The following is an 18,184-nucleotide window of genomic DNA, read 5'->3' as shown; positions in this document are numbered from 1 at the left end:
TAAGAATGGCCCCAAAGCACAAGAATAGCGATGTGATAGTTTTGGACTGGGTTGACTGCGGGTAACTGAAACTTTGGTAAGCAAAACTGTAGATACGAGGGGACTACTGTAGTTTTCAGGAGGTGATTGCAGGAAGCACTGGTGAGGAGTGGGGCAGTAAGACTGAGATGGGAAGGCAGCCAAGTAAAGCCCCTCATCAGGCAAGTTGTTGCTGTGGACACTAAGGAATGCTGGGAGCCAGCATAGAGCACAGGCCTTGGAGTCATCCTATGTGAGGGCAGAGGGAGCTGGGTGGGCCCCAGTGGGCACAGTGGGTAGAGGGGGCTGTAACAGTTAGAGCGAGGCTGTGGGCAAAGCATCATGGGTGCTGATTGGCAGGTGAGAGTTGGGCTACATTTACAGTGATGGTAAATGCAGAGGGGATAGAGTTGGGCATTGCCAACATCTGTGCAGGGCACCTCTCAGAAGAATCACCAGGGAAGTAAAGATTGAAGAGTAATGGTTTTACATCTGCACACACTCCAGGCTAAACAAGCAGGGGCTGTGGGAGAAAAGGAGAGACTAAAGCTGTAGACCAAGAGTAGAGCAGCTACAGAGAAGAAAGCAGCTTCAGTGAGGGGCCAATGATGTCAGAGTGAGGACCAGAGAGCAAGAGAGCTAAAGTTGAGAATTTTCCTGCCTGCTGCTCCCGTTCCCTGTGCAAAAAGGAAACTGTACTTGCCTGTCAGGCTTAATCATTTCAGTCCTCCATGTTCTCATACTGAGCAGCCTGCTAGCACAGATGAAGATAAATGGTTTTCTCCTCCTTGAGAGTGGAGCTGGACATGGGAGAAAAAGTTTGCTATGTCAAAAAAATTAAGCTGCTTTTCTTGGCACAGAAAGTTCCACAGATTAGGGACAAAAGGATCTGTGAGTCCTCCTTTTAATTGGTCTAGTAGTCAGACTGTTTTTCCCAAATGAATTCTTGGGCCAGTATAAACTTCTGCCGGAGTTGACTCTGCCATTCCTCGCCCTACCCATTCCCCCCAGAAGAATGAGCCCAGCCAAGGCCTCTTCTGATTCAAGCTAAGCTTCTGGAAGGCAGCCAAAGAGTCAGTCTTCGGCAGGATTACGGGGTCTCCCTTCAGCAAACATGCCCTATTCATCCCTTGGGTCTTGAAGTGGGCTGTCTTGGGGGCTCATGGTACGACCTCTCTTCCTATCAGTGGGGCTTTGATTTTTGCTGTTAGTCAGGGCATAATGTAAACGCCTCTGAACTCAGGGCATCAGCCCAGCCCAGGGAACCAAGTTGTAAGAGGCTGAGTAATGGCCTCCAAAACTATCAGGCTTCCATGTTTGGCAATGTAGAAATGATTACTCTCTATAGTAGTTCTCCAGGGAGGGGAGAGAGGGAGAGAGAGAGAGAGACAGAGAGAAGGAGAGAGAGAGATTAATTTAGATTAATTTCAAGAATTGGAATTGGCTTCTGCAATTGGAGGAGGCCTGGTAAGTTCAAAATCTACAAGACAGGCTGGAAACCCAAGGAAGAGTTGATGAAGCCACTCAAGTCTGAAGGCTAAGAACTCCCTCTTCCTCAAGAGAGGTCAGTCTTTTTCTCAAGGCTTTCAACTGCTTGGATGAGACCTACCATTTTATGGAGATAATCTGCTTTATTCAAAATCTACTGATTTAAACATTAACCTCAAATTTAAAAAAATTACCTTCATAGCAACCTCCAGATGTGTTTGGCCAAACATCTAGATGCCATGGTCCAGCTAAATTGATACCTAAAATTGGCCATCATATTCCCCCCATTCTACTGTTTTTTTTGTTAAACAGATGAGAAAACTGAGGCTCAGAAAAGTATAAAAACCTGCTCAAAATCACGTAGCTAGTGTGCGATTTGACACACAAACCATGCCTTAGCCACCATGTTATAGAGAGGTTGCAGATATAAACCCAGCTTTAGACTGAAATTGGTTGTGCAGAAATATCCCAATTCCCTGAGCAGATTGGAAGCTCATTCCTCCTTCATCACACCCAATCTGGCCAACAGGCTGAGGTGGCCTTGACCAACTTGAATTCTGCTTCTTCCTACTTACTGCTCACTCTTAACCTTCTGAGTCCTCTCTGTAGGTCGCCTTCTGTCATTCGTACTTCTCTGTTCCCTGGCTAAGTTTCCTTCAGCACATGCTTTCTACTGCTTTCTATTTTTCTCAAGTTACTTCTAGCAATTCACAAAGCTTTGGGGTACCTACATTTAGTGAGAGAAAGCTCTTAGTCCCCACAACAAGTCAAGCTAGGACACATTTAGTTGGGGATAGTGAAGGGGTTTCTCTTCTTTACCCCATCGCTCTCAGCGAAGTGAGAAGAGAACTCAAATGTTACCGCTGGGAAGGCCGAAGGTTTGTCCTCAGCAGACCATGAAGGCAGGGCCACCTCTTAGACATCTTTGCACCCTGTGACTGTCAGTGTCCAGTCAGGAAAACTGAAACATTCCAGAGATTTCAATCAGAGAGAATTCTATTTGGGGAATTGACTGAAAAATCTAGATGGCATATTTCAATCAGAGAGAATTCTATTTGGGGAATTGACTGAAAAATCTAGATGGCATAAGGAGAACAGTAAGGGAAACCACAGATTAGTAACTGCAGAGAGTTGCTACTGCTCCTCAGGCCATGGAGAAAAAGGCAAAATGATGCACCCAGGGAGTTCAGTTCACCACAGAGGCTGCTGCCTTTAGAACCACATTGCTGCTGCTGCTGTAGCACCAGAGTCTTCCTGCTGTGGGTCCTGCCTTGATCACCATTATGGACCCAACCACCGCTGCTGCCAGCACTGCTTCTAGAAGCTGGAAAACATGGCTTATCCCTGGACTGGGGAGTGCATTTTTAGGGAAATGCCTGAAATTGATGCAGAGAGGGAGTGATGCTAAGGGTATAGCTATGGCTACAAAGCTCTGTGGATATTCACACATCAGTGTGTGTGAACTTTCACCACATAGAACCCAGACCCGGTTGGCCCCCATGTGGAGCTCCCATTGCCCACTGTCCTCCCTCACAGCACTTGGCACTTAGCCATTTTTTCATTTGTTATTGGTAGTTATTTATTTCAGTCGTCTTTCCATCTAAACTGCTAGGACCATGAAATAAGACCCATGCCCTCCCCACCCCTTGTATTCCCTTGCATCCCCTGAGCCTGGCACTCAGTGGCCACTCCATGTACATATTTGACTGACTACCCAGCTGGATACCTCAGGAGATATCATTTTCTCTTCTCACAGAGAATCAAAGGACCTCATGGGAGTGCCCAGTTTTGAGAAGAAAGCTAGATTTGCCAGCTGTGTTTTCACTCAGCTATGGTTGTATCATTCAACTTTTAACAAACAGAAGTTGGCAGGAATAGGAAGGCAAAGTGCAGCAGAAATAAAACCCAGGAGGACACACACTCCCTTCGGGAGGTGCCTCTGAGTTGGGCGTGGTGGTGACTGAAGCAGGCGGATCTGGAATGCAGCAGCAGCCAGGAGCCCGCCCAGATGCTCTCGTCCTCCATTTGTCCCTGCAACCATTATTTACAGCTTGTTGCTATGATCCCAGAAGCTCATCTTCACTCCCAAAGGAGAGAGAAGTAAAGTAGATTGATAGGGTGCTTTCATCTGTATGATGTTTTGTCTGTGAGCCCTGTGGGAGCTGGCATGCTGAGAGTAGCTACTGTCTTCTCCGTGGTCTGGAGTGTGGACTCTCCCCAAGAAGCTTCTCTCTTTCTCTCCTGGCTGAAAGTGGATACATCAATTTCTATCCCAGAGGTGTTAGGCTGTAATACTGAGAGTTCATGAATGTCACTGTCAAAGCCAACCAATGACCACAGCTTGGACTGTGGTCATTGGACTACCTCATTTCCAGATGCATTTTAACCTTGTCCTTGGCAATGCATTTAGCAGGCCTTGCACTTGTCCAACAGGCTGTCACCCATTCACCATTTATTTGACCACTACAGTACAACCATGAGATGTCTGCAAGGCACAAGGCATATGCTTTTTTAAAACCAAGATATCCTTTTGTAGGAAGGATATAAAATGCATTTTATCTTGCAAGCCCACTTTGATCATTTATTGGTGGCTGCCTGGGGCTCTGTGTTGAGAAGGATTCTGAAGTACAGAAATCACTTACTTATGGGCACCAGAGGGCTTTTAAAACTCTTTTATAAGAAATATACTAATAACCAAAAGGCCTAATAGGATGCATTTTAAGAGTCCCCTGGGAGGAATTCTGCTGCTTCTCTAGAATTCAGAAGTAGCTATGCTTATTCCTGTCTTCCTTTCTTTTTTTTTGTTAATAGCAAAATTTCCCTTCCCAACACACTTGCCTATTACCACACATGATATATTTTATGGTATCATCAAATGTTAGAGCTGAATGATTCTTTAGAGAGCATTCAGTCTAAGGGTCTTGTTTTGCAGAAGACAAGGCTAGGGGATGCTGATTTTCCAAAGGGCAAATGGCTAGTTAGTATAGGTTCTCTTTCATTTGTCTTCTTTTGGACCCTTTGCTCCAAGGCAGAAAGTTTGTCATATCTTAGCTCTGCTAGTAAAGAACATGGAGTTGTGTAGGACTGAACTAGAAGTGTATCTTGAGCCACAAGGATACCACCTTTCAACCACATAGCCTGGCTCTCTCATTTGCTAGTTGAGTAACCATCATAAATCGCTTAACATTGCTAAGTCTCAGTTTCCTGACCAGCAAACTGGGGGTGAGGATTAAATGAGATAATGAATGTAAATGTGTAGCACTGGGCCTGGCTTAACAAATGTTGGCTATTGTTATCATCTGTAGAATGATCCAGCTGGACTCAACGAGACGCTCTTGTTCTAAGAGCTGATGCTTCGGGACATCTGTTGATAATGCATGGGATTGTTTCTGAACTGCCTGTGATGAGCTCCATATTTTCATCAGGACTGTTCTATCAAATGAAATGATACGTGGAGAGTGAGTTCTTGGCTAACAAAGTATTAGCCATTGTTTATTTCAGATAACATATTTATCATCGTTATTATTACTCCTACTATTAATAACTGTCAAGGTATATCTATCAATATGGCAATATTTATAATTCCAATGGCAAGTTTCAAATCCATGAAGGACTCTGGAATTTTTAATTCACTAAGGACAAGGTGCCAGCCTTTGTATTCTGACTTGTATCTTTAAACGGACTCTTCTCAACAAGGTGATGTTTTCTGGGTGAACTTTATATCTTGCTATAGTTTTAATTAGTATCATATTTGTATTTATTTTTTACTGGTATATAATTTCTAGGCTTTCATCCATAGTCATTTCCTAGAGTGTACAGTTTTAAAACACCCAATAAATAAATTATAAATGTGTGTGTGTGTGTGTGTGTGTGTGTGTGTGTGTGTGTGTGTGTCTAGGCTGAAGTCCGCATTGGCTTCTCAACAGTGAGCATTAGGTATTGGTGAAGGGGAAATGGTGTCTTGTACCTTGGGATGTTGTCTGGGCACAAGTTCTAAAATATGTCATTTATCTGCTGAACTCTACCAGGATGGATTTCCATCCCACTCTTGTGTTTCAGTCCACACCATCTGTACCAGGAAATGGGCTGCAAAGATGTTACTGACATGAACTCAACTAATTTCTCATCATAAAGTATCTGGAAGCTCCAGCAAGCACCCATGGCCTGAGTATCATCCTGTTGGAGACTTGCTCCATTTACAAAATCCAACAGTGGGACACAGAAACATTCCTGCAAGGTCCAAGGAATCTCAAGTGTTCTTTATGGCTCGAGTCTATAAATTCATTAGGGAAAACTCACTGAATCTTAGGCCTATTTTTTTTTCTTGAAAAGGAGACATAAACACAAAGTGAATAAGCAAAGGCTATGTGATTAGAGGGCCTGGGTGAGAATCCAGGTCAGACCCTGCTGCATACAAGTCATCTGACCCCAGGACTGGAGCCTTTATCTCCTCGAGTGTCCATTTTCTCATCAATGAACCGGACGAGGATTACACGTCCACTGCTGATTTATGGGTCCTTGAGAGGATCAAGTGAGGTAATAAATACAAAATGATTTGCAAATTCTTAAGTCATTTTCAAAAATAAGTTTCTTACAATAATCATAACAATGATAACCATGCCTAGAAAGCCCTGCCCTACATTAAAGACCCTCAAGAGCAGGAGGTTGGAAAAGGAGAGATATAGGAAACATGAAAAGGCATCAAGTCTGCTCTGAAAAAGCTGTCACTCAGCCTGAGTGTGTGATCCTGACAGCGAAGCACCAGGAAGCCTGGCAGGTCTCAGCGAGTGATGGAGACCCCAGTCAGCACAGCTTCAGCAGAAAGGAATTTATTGCCTCTCATCCCCAAGGAAATCACAGCTGGCTCCAGAAGTTTAGTGTCATCGGGACCCAGTCTTTCTCACTCAATCTCTTGGCTCCACTTTTCTCTCTGTTGACTTTATTCTCAGGCAAAAATCATCCCACTGTTTTTTTAATCCATCCCAGCAATAAAAGAATGGCTCTCATTCCCAACAAGAGCCCTCGAGCTGGGTCTTCTTGTGTCATACTGATTGTGTTTCCTAAAGCCAACCACTGTGGCCAAGTGAATGTAATATGTGAATTCATTCATTTATTCAGTACATAATTATTGAGCATCTACCATACTCAATACTTTTCTAGGAGCATAAGATATAGCAGTGAACAAAACAGATAAGTAAGTACATAAATAAAGAAATGTTAGACACTGATTCAAAGTCAGAAGTTTTGGGTGAAGGCCAGGACCCTGCTTCTTTAGCAAGCTCTTCCTGAGTCATGCCTGCAATTAATCTATGGTCCATGCTGTGGAGAAGCACAGTGTAAAGAACCCACTCCAAAGAGCCAGGGAGCAGCGTCCAGCTGCAAGTCCCCCTTTCTTCTGTCAGAGAAGTTTGCAGAAGTGAACACAGTGGGTAGACACCCCAGTGATAGCTACAGGATGGATGGGAAGGAAGTCTGCTTGGATAAAGGGCAGGAGCAGGCACCTTAATTGTTCAAGACATCATTTCCCACCCTAGAGCACCCCATTGCCTCCCAAGCTGAAACTCATGTATTTCCTGCAAATATCAAAATGAGGATTTGTTTCTTTTCTCTCTTTCCAACTTAAATATTTGTAAAGACTCAGTCTATGTGGGAACTAATTGTTTTGTGCTCTTAATGCAGGTCTACATGTTTAGGGTTCAATATTAATGTATGATGATCGGTTATTATTCCACTAGCTGTCCCCCTCTTTCCTGCTACCCTTCCCTTCCAAATGGCCTATTGTATCTCATTTCTCTTCTGAACCCCAAAAGGCAAAGGCTTGTGGAAAGTGTTTCTGTGTGTGGAGGCCTAGAGGCTTGTTTCTTAGAAGCAGGGAGAGAGAGATGCTTTGAAATCTGGTTTTACAAGCCTCTCAGTTTCACCAGAGTTACCTCTTATGAAACCAAAGCTGGGACTGAGCAGCATAGATAGGCTTCGAGAACCTTTCATGTGCAAATGTCCTGAGGCTATTTCTGTCAGCTTCCTTTCCTCCTCCTTCTGTTTGTTTCCCCAGGAAATCTTTGCTGTGTGACCTCCTTTTCCTTTGAACTTTCTATCTTGCATTTCCGCCTTTGGTCACTAACTTTCCCTTCTCTGATGGTCAGAAACGGGGGCCTTGTGCTTTGTACCTAGAGGTGTTCTAGAGATGTCTACCCAGCAAATGAGCGATTGTTACAATTGAGTGTGGGGGCTGGGAGGAAAAGAGGCACAAGAGGAAGGCAGGGAAGGAAACACGCAAGTAAGCAAACACTTCCATAGAATTATATTTAAAGGAGGCAACTGGTGTAATACCTTCTGGAGAATAGGGCAGGGCAGGGTTAGAACCACTCCTTTAGAATGTTGCTTCTGAATCATTCACAGATCGCTCACTTAATTGGAAATGTAGATTAAAAGTGGAGACTTAGAACTATGAGGAGGCAGATAGAAATGCCTCAGAGATCATCCTCTCTGGGCTGATGGTACAAAAGAGGCAAAGTGAGGCCAGCAAGAGTGGGTGACTTGACCAAGATCAGCCAGGACCTTTCAATGACAAAGCATAACAAGTCATAGGCAGAAGCCAGGGTGGCCAAGGAAGCTAAGTTTCATCCAGGATCATAGTTCTTAGCCTAAGTCATATCATAAAGAAAAAGTTGATATCCTCTGGTCATTTATGGAGAAAGAATGTTGTAAACTGGATTTTGACTTTTCTCACAAATTCTTCCTTGTGTGGCAAGACCAATGAGTATGCTGGTATTGTGTGGGCAGTTCCACTTGTAGAGGAGAATATTTGAAAATAATATGGCAGCTCCTGACTGGTGATTTCTGGTTCTCTCAGATCTTGCATTTTCTCTTTTTAAAATAGCATCCTAAATAGAATTTGAATCCTAACTTTATAAAAAATAATAATAAAATAAAAGGAGGAAGTATTAATTCAAATCATGTCATGTCCCGCTTTCAACCCTCCAATCCAAAGTCTTAGCAAGGCTTATAAGGGCCTACCTGATCTGCCTTGCCCACTTCTGACTTCCTCTCACTATTACTGGCTTTATTCTTTCTAAGATGAAGTTAGGCATTTAAATTCATCAAGTCTGGGGAAGTGGCTTATCTGTTTCTGTATGTAAGAAATTATCTCCCTTTTTTGTTAAACAGTCAGATGAATTGTCAGTATTAATGCCTGGACTATGAGATTTGAATCCGAATGAAATAGTCTAGGGAGGCAGGGAAAGAAATACAGTGAGGCATTCATTTAAAAAATATTCATTTGACCTTATGTACTAAGGTGAATGCGGGTAGAAGTTCCTGAAGCCAAGTTCAGATGTGACTTCCTTTCCTAAAGAGGCCCAATTAAGATCATATATCAGGTTGGCTCCTTCATTTGCATGTGAAAAGGCACAGTTACGGATGTAGCGGATTGTTTGCATGGCAAATTATAAGGAAATGTTTCTTCCTTCTGCCATCAAGACACTGTTTCAGCCATTTCCATATTAATTTGTAGGCTGGAAAGCTCTTGTTGCCATTAATTATATCTGGGCAAAACTGGATTGAGTGGAGATAGGTTGGCAATAAAATAGGATGAGGCAGAAAATCTTGCAGAGTATCTCACCAGTTGAAAGAGCAGGGAAAGGACAAGTTTGAAATTATCTGTGCAAAGAATCCAGCTCCTTGCTGAATCTCCACTTTCTCCATGTCTTGCAGGTGATGTGTGCTTCCTAAAGGACTTCTGTCACTGTGCTTGCACAAGGTGCAGTTAGAAAACCAGCTCTCTTGCTTTGTGCTGCATTTAGCCGAGCCAGGTTGGCAAAAGTTCGTAAAAGCGACCCCATTTTGTTCTCTCTCCCTTCAGATTTCAGTTTTGGTGTAAGTTTTGGTTGGCAAATTGCATTCTACAATGAAAACGTTTTCTTACATTTAACCCTAAGTTGGCTTAAGATGGGCATAACCAGTCCTGATGCAGAAGGAAATAGTTAGGATATTAGGTCCCAGATTGCAAGCAAACTCAGTCCCACATCAGAGCCCAAGGAATGAAGCATCGTACCTCAAAAGGCGCCCTAGACTTGAGCCCTCTAGACTAGCAGAGCAGATTCTCATGACTCTTAGAAACTTCTGGGTTGAAAAAGAAATTTCAAATTCTTGGAAGCAACCTTTCCCCTACTTTCTCACAACAAATCCCTGACATAAACACAAAAGACATAAACATCTACTTAGCTATAGAAGAGTGGAGTTGTTATATAAGAGTAGCTGCATGAGTTAAAAAATAAAAGATGGGCTAATAAATTTGAAGGACAAAATTGAAGTCAGAAGAACTAGAAAGATGCAGATTACATTTTTTTCTGAAACGCAGCGTAGGGTGAAAAATAAAATAAGACAAGGGTTTTGGGCTGAAATATGCTAAGGACTTGCTGAACCCAAGCTTTGCATAAAAGCAGTTCAAGATGCTTATGTATGTGAGTATGTACATCGCTCTTTTTTTCTTTCTCTAAACCTGCTGCTGGACTCCATCATCCTGTCCTTTTTCATAACCTTCTCGGCAGGACAGATAGTCTCTCCCAACTGAGGCTCTATTTGCCTTGCCAAATCCCATTCTGAAAATTCAGCTTTCCAAACAGCAGCTTTAAAGGGACACAAACAAGGCTGAAAACTAGAGAGCAACCTAAAGGAACAGTTTGAGTTAGGAAGTTAAAGAGAATCTGAGAAGCCCTGTGGAGTGAGCTCATATTTCCTGAGGATCCTGCTGGCTTGTGCCAGTTGAGGTGACTGGTCTGTCCAGATGGGACGTGTGACTTTGCGCACTGGGCTGTAATTGCCCATGACAACTGTAGCCTAGTTACTGCACCAAGAAAAAGATATACCAACAATAACAGCACCCGGAAGCTCATACTGCTCGAAGCAGATGTCCTATTAAAACTGTAATTGTCTCCGTTAGAGAAATTCCTCCTCATGTTCTCATTCTTTGTTTCATATACCTTTTTTCAATAGTCTTTCTCTACCTTTTCCCCCAAATATCCTGGTGTCTCTTTTTGTAGAAGAGAAGCAAAGTTTCTTTAACCTTGACTGACTTAACCTAACCTTGACTCCTCTTACTGTTTGGGTGCATAAGAAGTATTTTTCTTATGTGTTTCGCATCATAGAGGCCCTTGTCTTGGGCATTACATTTTGCACTCATTTACCCATATACCCATCTGTCTACCCATCCATTCATCCGTCCATCCATCCATCCATGCATCCATCCATCCATCCATCCATTCATCCATCCATCCATCCATCCATTCATCCACCCACCCACCCATCCATCCATCCATTCATCCATCTTCCAATATTCATATATTTTCTGAACCCAATAAGAGCATTGATTATTTTTGCCTGCCTGGAGCTGTTTCCTCTTCCTTTGGGCCAATGTTCTCTTTCATGTTAAATCCATGTGGTTCAAGTGGGATTGACCACAGCACTCCGCACGAAGAATGGACACATCACCCACACCAGGCCACTGCTCTACCCCAGTGACTGGATTGATTAGGGAAACCAAAGCCACTCCAACTCCTTTGTTTGTGGTTAGAATTCTTGGGGAAGAGAATGTCTCTCATACAGCTGGGATTGCCAAACTTTGGGAATGTCAGCTTCAAGTTGCCAACAGCCACGAGAGAAAAGTGAGACCAATAAGAAGAAACAGAACTGAGAGATGGCAAGAGGGCAGTCAAATCCTGACTTCCTGATTGAGCTCCTGGATCCAACTGTTTCAGTTCTAGCTCTGGAAATTTTCAAGCTTGTGGAGTAAGTATTCCTTTTCAATTAAGTCATTTTGAGTTGAGTTTCTGTCACTCATAGTTAAAAGAGTTATGTCTACTCTATGCCAGGTAGCCGAGACAAACCAATGAGAGAGCCCAAACAGCCTAGCAGAGTGGTTAAGAATGTGAACTTTGTCACCAGCCTTTGAATTCTGGCTCCACTGTTGACAAAGCACACAAGCTCAAAGTTCCTTTGTACCTCCATCTACCCATCTATAAAATGGTGAAGATGTAAATAGTACCTACCTCATAGGTTTTTGTGAGGATAAGCTAATTCATCTAGAGTGGTTAGCATGGTGCCTGGTCTGTAGTGGGCATTCACTAAATGTGACTTGTAGGCAAATTGTGGTCAGCAGTGCCCAGAAGCAATGAACAAGACCAAGCCTATAATAATACTCTCACAAATCTGCTTTTTTATCTTTCTCCTCCTCTCTATCCCACTGTGGTAGGTTGTACAGATTCCTAATTTATAACCATGGTCATTGGTATTGTTTGCCTCCATGGCATAGCTCAGGAAAAGCACACTAATATACCACCTCTCTTTACCCACCTAATGATGGGTGGGTAAAGCAAATGATGAAGGCCGGACATGTCTGGTGAGAAGTTAGCTCCAAGTACATGAAATGATAGTCTGAAATGATAGTCTACAAATACACTATCAAGCAAGCTATCCCAGAAGGGCTCATTAAAAGGCAGATTAAAATTTGCAAATAGCAAGGTTATTAATTTAAAACACAAAGTGAGACCGCAAGAGGAGAGAGACGGGGTAAGTTAATGCACTTAGGATCAGACACAAGTATAGTGGAAGGACCCCACTGTGCAGAAAAGGGTTAACTCAGTGGGTCTGGGGTGTTCAAACCTGTACATCCCAAAGAAAGGACTGGCCCTTGGACTAGTTCAGGGAGATAATTCCTGAGCCTTTGGAATATCCTTACTGATAAGAGTGCTACTGTTTGCCCAGAGCCCTGGGCCATACCAGATAGTTTATGATAAAAATGTGATTTAGGTGGTAGACTTGGGCCATATGCTATCAGTTTGACCTCTAGGGGGCAGCGGGGGCCTAGGGTTTGAGTAGCTAAGATAAGCTACATGGGCACTCCATGCCTATGTGGCTAAACTCCAGTAAGAACCCAGGACACCAAGTTTAAAGCATGGTTAAACTTCCCAGTTGGCAGTACTTTACATGTAGTATCACACATCATTTCTGGGAGAATTAAGTGTTGTTCATACAATCCCATTGGTAGAGGACAACTAGAAGCTTGGACCTCGTCTTTCCTGGACTCCACCCTTTGCATATTTTCCTTTGCCAAGTTTCATCTATAGCCTTTGCTATATAATAAACTGTAACCATGAGTATAACTGCTTTTCTGATTTTTGTGAGTCCTCCCAGAAAATCATTGAACATGAGGGCGGCCTTGGGAATCCCTGATATAGATAGGGATGGATTTGCTGGGTTGATGTCACATACCTGTTCTACTAGAGATATAAGGACAAGTATGCCTGGTGACAGCTATAGCTTGCCAGTTAGCAAGATGAGCAGCTCTAAGTTCTATTTGTTTTTGGGGGCAGAGGACACATTGGACCAGAAAGATACAGCCAATAGGTTGCCAAATTAGGAGATCATGTATATAAAATGCTCATGTCCATTTGGTACCTCTCGGTGTTTAGCCTTATGTCTAAATGTCTATCTAGTACGTTACAAATATTTAATACTCAGCTGCATCATAAATATTAGCTATTTCTCGGTCCTTTCATCCTACTCAATCTAGGTATAACACACACGTTCTACTTGCTATCTGCTTATCTTATGCTTAACACATCCCATAAATTCTGCCTACGAGAACCAAACTTTCTGCTAAGTGGCTACTTATTTATACTTTCACATCTTAAGATTGTTTGCCTATATTTTGTGAACTACGAGCTGATCTATTTAATAGACTGAAAAAAGCATGAACATTACAGGCCTGAGAGGTGAGTTAGGGGAGAAGAGTCATAACTATATCACTGCTATGGTTTGAATGTTTGTGTCCCCTCCAAAATTCATATGTTGAAACTTAATCACCAATGTGACAGTGTTAAGAGGGGGCCTTTAGGAGGTGCTTAAGTCATGAGAATGGAGATCTGATGAATCAGATTAGGGCCCTTATAAAAGAGGCTTCATACAGTGTTCAGCCCTCTTGCCCTTCCATCTGCTATGTGAAGACACAGCAACAAGGCTCCGCCTTGAAAGCAGAGGGCAGCCCTCACCAGATGCCAATGCCAGGAAGCTTGGTTTTGGATTCCCTAGCTTTCAGAACTGCAAGAAATAAAGTTGTGTTCTTGATCAATTACTCCATCTGTGGCATTTTGTGATGGCAGCAGAGATGGACTAAGATAATCATTAAGTGCTTTAGTACTGCAAGTTCTTCAGTTCTGGAAGGTCATCGTGGTGAGGCCCAGCATACACAAGTCCTGATTCCTGATGTCCCGGTAGCTGCCTTCCAAATTTTTTAGGTCTTATTCATTGTTTTTCCTACATAATGATAACAACGGCAATTAGTTATATAGAGTTACTATATTCCAGGCATCGTTCTAAACACTTTCCATAAATAATGGTTTTACAGGAACCAAATGGGGCAGGGGCATATTTAATCTTATTTTTACAGAGAACATAAGGTGGATCTGGGTGCAGTAACTTGCCCAAGATCAACAGCAGAAGTGATGGTATACCAGGAACCAAACTCAGGCAAGCTGGCTCCAGAAACCAGACTGTTAGCCACCGCATTCTGCTGACTTACAGAACAGTGTCAGCTCCTCATTTGCATACCGCCTTGGCTGAACTCAAGTGGAAATGTCTTATAGACATTGCCAAATGTACAATATTTAAAAGCTAAAAATGCTTAAGCTGAATGTTGATAAGAAACTAAAGAGTGAAGAATAGAAATACATTAATTTTTATTAACCTGTGACAAGATCATCATTCAGTAAGATGTTATATAATTACCTTAATTGTCACATGGGCATGAAGGGCAGAAGTTCAAAATGGTAGAATTTCATCCAGTGCCAGCATAACGAAGTAGATATTCTTAAAATATAATTCAATTTGAAGGTATCATAAGAAAAATTGATTTATTAAAAATTTTCACAGATATTGAAAACATATAATAAAAAGGAAACCTCAACACAAACAGCAACTTCAGATTTACCTGATATTTGTCACAAGGTTTATCTGCATACTTACTCACTCCAAAGTTGGGAAGACAAACAACAACAACACACAACAGGGCTCCTGGCCCCCACTTGTAGAGGGTGGGTGAGGTCAGGGTGTGTCACACTCAGTAACCCACAGGGAGAGACATTTTAACATTTCTTCCCTTAAGCTAAATACTTGTGAATACTTGTTATAATGGTTCTAATTTCCATTACAGGTAACTATTTGGGTTATTCTGTTGAGGCAGGGCAGAAGACAGGAAAAATGACCAAAGTTAAAGGATGGAAGACAGAGTCTGGCTCTGCTCTCATTGTGTGGCCTTTTGTGAGTCTGTGGGCCTCAGTCTCACCATCTGCAGAACTGATAACCATACCCCTCTCCCGTGGAGTAATGAGAATTGTGGGAATCGTGGAGCAAAGCAAAGTACTCTGCACAGTGTCAAGCACATAATAGGTGCTCAGTTAGTAACTGTGGAATCTGATGCTTATATATATTTTGTCAAAATACCTCTTTTGGAGAAAAGTTCCTAAATTTTGCACATCCCAGATTCCTATTTGCCCTCAGAATGTTGGTGGAGGGTGGTGAATGGGTTGGAAATTGTGTTGCTGGCTCTAAACAAACTTTTCTTGAGAAAACACAAACTTTGTTTTCAAGGGCTTCTAAATGAAATCTCATGCAGTTTCTTGGAAATCAAGAGTAGCTCTCATGAACATGTTTTAAGGCACAGCTGATTGCAGAATCATCTGGAATAGATGACATGGGGTGTAAGATCCTGTAATATGTTGTCTACACCTATTTGCCAATCCAGATAGACCAAGGAGCCAGCCCTGGACAAAGTCTGGGGTTTCATCAAGATCTTAATTTTATAGAATAAGAGGTCTTGCCGAATCTCTCCAGCTCATCTTGCCTCTTCCCACCTTCCCCTGCTACTTGTTAGTGAATCCCCATAGGCAATAATCCCTGAAGCTAATGAACCCAAACACAACAGGACTCCTGGTCCCCACATAAACCCAAACACTGCAAATGGTATTAGACACTCCCGTTAAGCCCTTGTCCGGGAGAGGGCTGTTGCCACCCAACGCGGCCTCCTGATTAGCCTCTCACTGGGAATCACTGTAACTCCCTCAGCTTAGGCCAGGGAGTTCTCCTCGTAATTAACCTGTCTTTAGAGCTAATGGTTCTTACTGCTAGGCCTCTAATGTAGGGCAGCCAGCAATTCACCCCGAGGGCTTCTTTCCATGTGTGAAACCAAAGCATTTTTAAAAAGTCTTTCTGTGGCAAATCAGCAGCCTAAAAGTTGCTTAGAAAGCTAATGGGAAATGCTGTTATTACACTGAGGATGGTCCCACTGGACCCGTATTTGATTTCCTTGTTCTTCTTCCCTTTTATTTACTTTAACCAAAACAACAAACCATTTGAGTTTATCCCCATTTATACGTGTTCTGTGACTGTGAACAAAGCCCTCTCATATCCCTAGGAATACTTGACTGTGGGTTGCTGGAAGCTGGGATTTCGGAGAATTTCCAGCCTGAGAGTGATGTTGTCCTTAGGAAGGCTTCGAAGATTGAGAAGCTAAATTGCCCCCCTCTGCATACAGGGACACACTTATTGAGGCTAGGGAAGAAGGCTTGCACCTTCCAACAGAAAACCTGCTAACAAATTATCTCCACCAGAACTCTAAATAAGTAAAGACAAAAACAAATGCATAAATGGACAAACAGAAATTCCCAAGATCCTGAAACAAGAATGAAAATGATGTGGTGTCTCCCCACTCTGTTTGTAAAAAAAGTGGGTTTGGTGATCATCACAGCAAGAGGAGCTGACATTTCTTGCCAATTGAGGACTTGCCAGACACTGTTCTAAGCTTTTGAAAACTGTTTCCTCACAAAGTCCTAACATCAGCCTTGTGAGGTAGATGCCATTAGTCCTGTTTTACAGATGAGGACACTAAGGCAAACACACTGAAGGCCAGAAAGTGGTGGCATGTGGCTATGGGCTGGCTCCTGGCCATGCTCCGAGCCAAGCTCACCTGTCGGTGTGAGGACGTCCTCCCTGGGTCCGCCACAGGTGACCTGCTGACCCGCCTAGTTGTATAAGGAAGTTGATGCTGTACATTTCTATTGCACAGCATTAAAGCTTCAGGAAGTCTCTCCTTTCTAAGCCTACTTCTCCAGTCTGTCCTTATTTGAGTCTCTTCTCAACCCAGTCAGTTTCCATATGCAAATCCTGCAGCCATGTCAAACCAGAGGGTAAGTGGGAAGCAGCATCATCCAATGACTATGCTCTGGGCACTTGCAAGGTGTGGGGCTCTGGGATGAAAACACCAAGGTCCTTAGACTTGAGGATGTCTTAGCCTGATGGTGGAGACACATAAGTATACAAAATTTCATTACATACAACAAATGTTATTTTTATAGGTACAAATAGAATTTAATTGATGGCAGGTACTATTCTTAGCACTTCTCATAGATTTTTCTTATTGAACCCTCACACCAATCCAATGAGTAGTTGTGGTTAATGATACTTTGCAGGCAAGGAAGTGGGGGCACCGAGAGGTTATGTGACTCACCTGTAAATGGCGGAGCCAGAGTTGTGAGTCCAGGCAGTCTGGTCCCAGAGACTGTACATTTAACCAAGGTGCTCTGTGGCCTCTGTTCTGATAAAGGCAGGCACTGAGGACCTCGGGAGCATAGAGGAGCAACAACCAGCCCAGCCTGGAGGCACCAGCAGAGAAGGGCCTTTCCAGACAAGAGGGCTCCTGAGCTGCGTGAAGTGGAGGAGAAACACTTGACCCTGTGATGCAGTGCGGTCAGTAGGTGGGCAAGCTACATGCAAAGGGAGATCTTTTCACCTCTGCCAGCCCATAGACCACACTAGTCCGTGACTTAACAGGACATGGGTTGGATAAAGCAAAACGTGTTGCTGGCGCATCATAGAGTCCATGCTGTGGTCAGAAGCAATAGGCTGGACGTGCACACAGCAACATGGATAGATTTTATGAACATAACACCCGGTGACAAAAGGAAGACACACAGTAGGACCTGTAGCCCAATGTCATGCATGTAAATGAATAATGCATGCACACAAAACAATATATATTGACACATTATGTAAGAACACATAAAAATAAAATGATTCCTATCAAACAAAGTAGGATGGTTGCCTTTGGGGTTGGGAGGAGAATGGGAATGGAAAATAGAAATAGGATGAAATAAAGCAAGAGATGCATTGGAATGACAGCTTGCTGTGAACTGACGAGAATGATTAAGTCAACCTTAGTCCCCGAGGGACTCAGGAGGGAAAGAAGAGGACCCCTATGAGTGACCATTAAGCACTCTTTTGCTAGGACTTGTCCCTATCCACTTCCACAGGGCTTAGCAGGAGCACCTAGTTGCCATCTACAGTGTGAGACCATCCCCTTCTCATGACTGATTGGTCAAGGAGTGGGCACCTAACACAAGCTCAGCCAATCAGTTCCTTCCCTGTTACAGAAGCTTTATTACCTTCCATTGCTGGGGCACTGAAACTGAGGGTTAAGGGGAAACAGGAGCCTAACTGATTCAAATTCAGTCTCCATCACTAGTCCCACGACTTTGGGCATGTTGCTTAGCCCCTAAGTAATTGAGGTTTCTTATCTATAAAGTGGGAAAATATAATAGCTGACTTAAAGGATTGTGTGAGGATTTGT

At 43.0% G+C, this 18,184-nt stretch overlaps 2 protein-coding genes across 3 annotated transcripts in view; one reads left to right on the top strand and one right to left on the bottom strand.

The window, feature by feature from the left end:
* Nucleotides 1–4,830, top strand: part of TSPYL5 (TSPY like 5) — an 86,034-nt gene extending 81,204 nt beyond the window's left edge. The window contains exon 2 of the transcript XR_010127264.1: nucleotides 4,812–4,830. The gene's annotated coding sequence lies outside the window, so the exon portion shown is untranslated. The remainder of the gene's footprint in view (nucleotides 1–4,811) is intronic.
* The window catches only part of CPQ (carboxypeptidase Q), a 587,881-nt gene that overhangs the window by 48,291 nt on the left and 521,406 nt on the right, over nucleotides 1–18,184 (bottom strand). Inside the window, exon 10 of one of the 2 annotated variants that reach the window (XM_063668990.1) lies at nucleotides 14,392–16,850. The exons of the other annotated variant lie outside the window; for it this stretch is intronic. Coding sequence (XP_063525060.1) covers nucleotides 16,829–16,850 — 22 coding nt within the window. The 3' untranslated portion in view covers nucleotides 14,392–16,828. Of the gene's footprint in view, nucleotides 1–14,391; nucleotides 16,851–18,184 lie in introns of those variants that run through there. 2 annotated transcript variants of the gene reach the window in all.

This window comes from Pongo pygmaeus, chromosome 7, assembly GCF_028885625.2.
Source record: "Pongo pygmaeus isolate AG05252 chromosome 7, NHGRI_mPonPyg2-v2.0_pri, whole genome shotgun sequence".
Classification (NCBI taxonomy): domain Eukaryota; kingdom Metazoa; phylum Chordata; class Mammalia; order Primates; family Hominidae; genus Pongo; species Pongo pygmaeus.
Note: the sequence above shows the minus strand (reverse complement) of the source record. Positions and strands in the feature narration are given on the sequence as shown.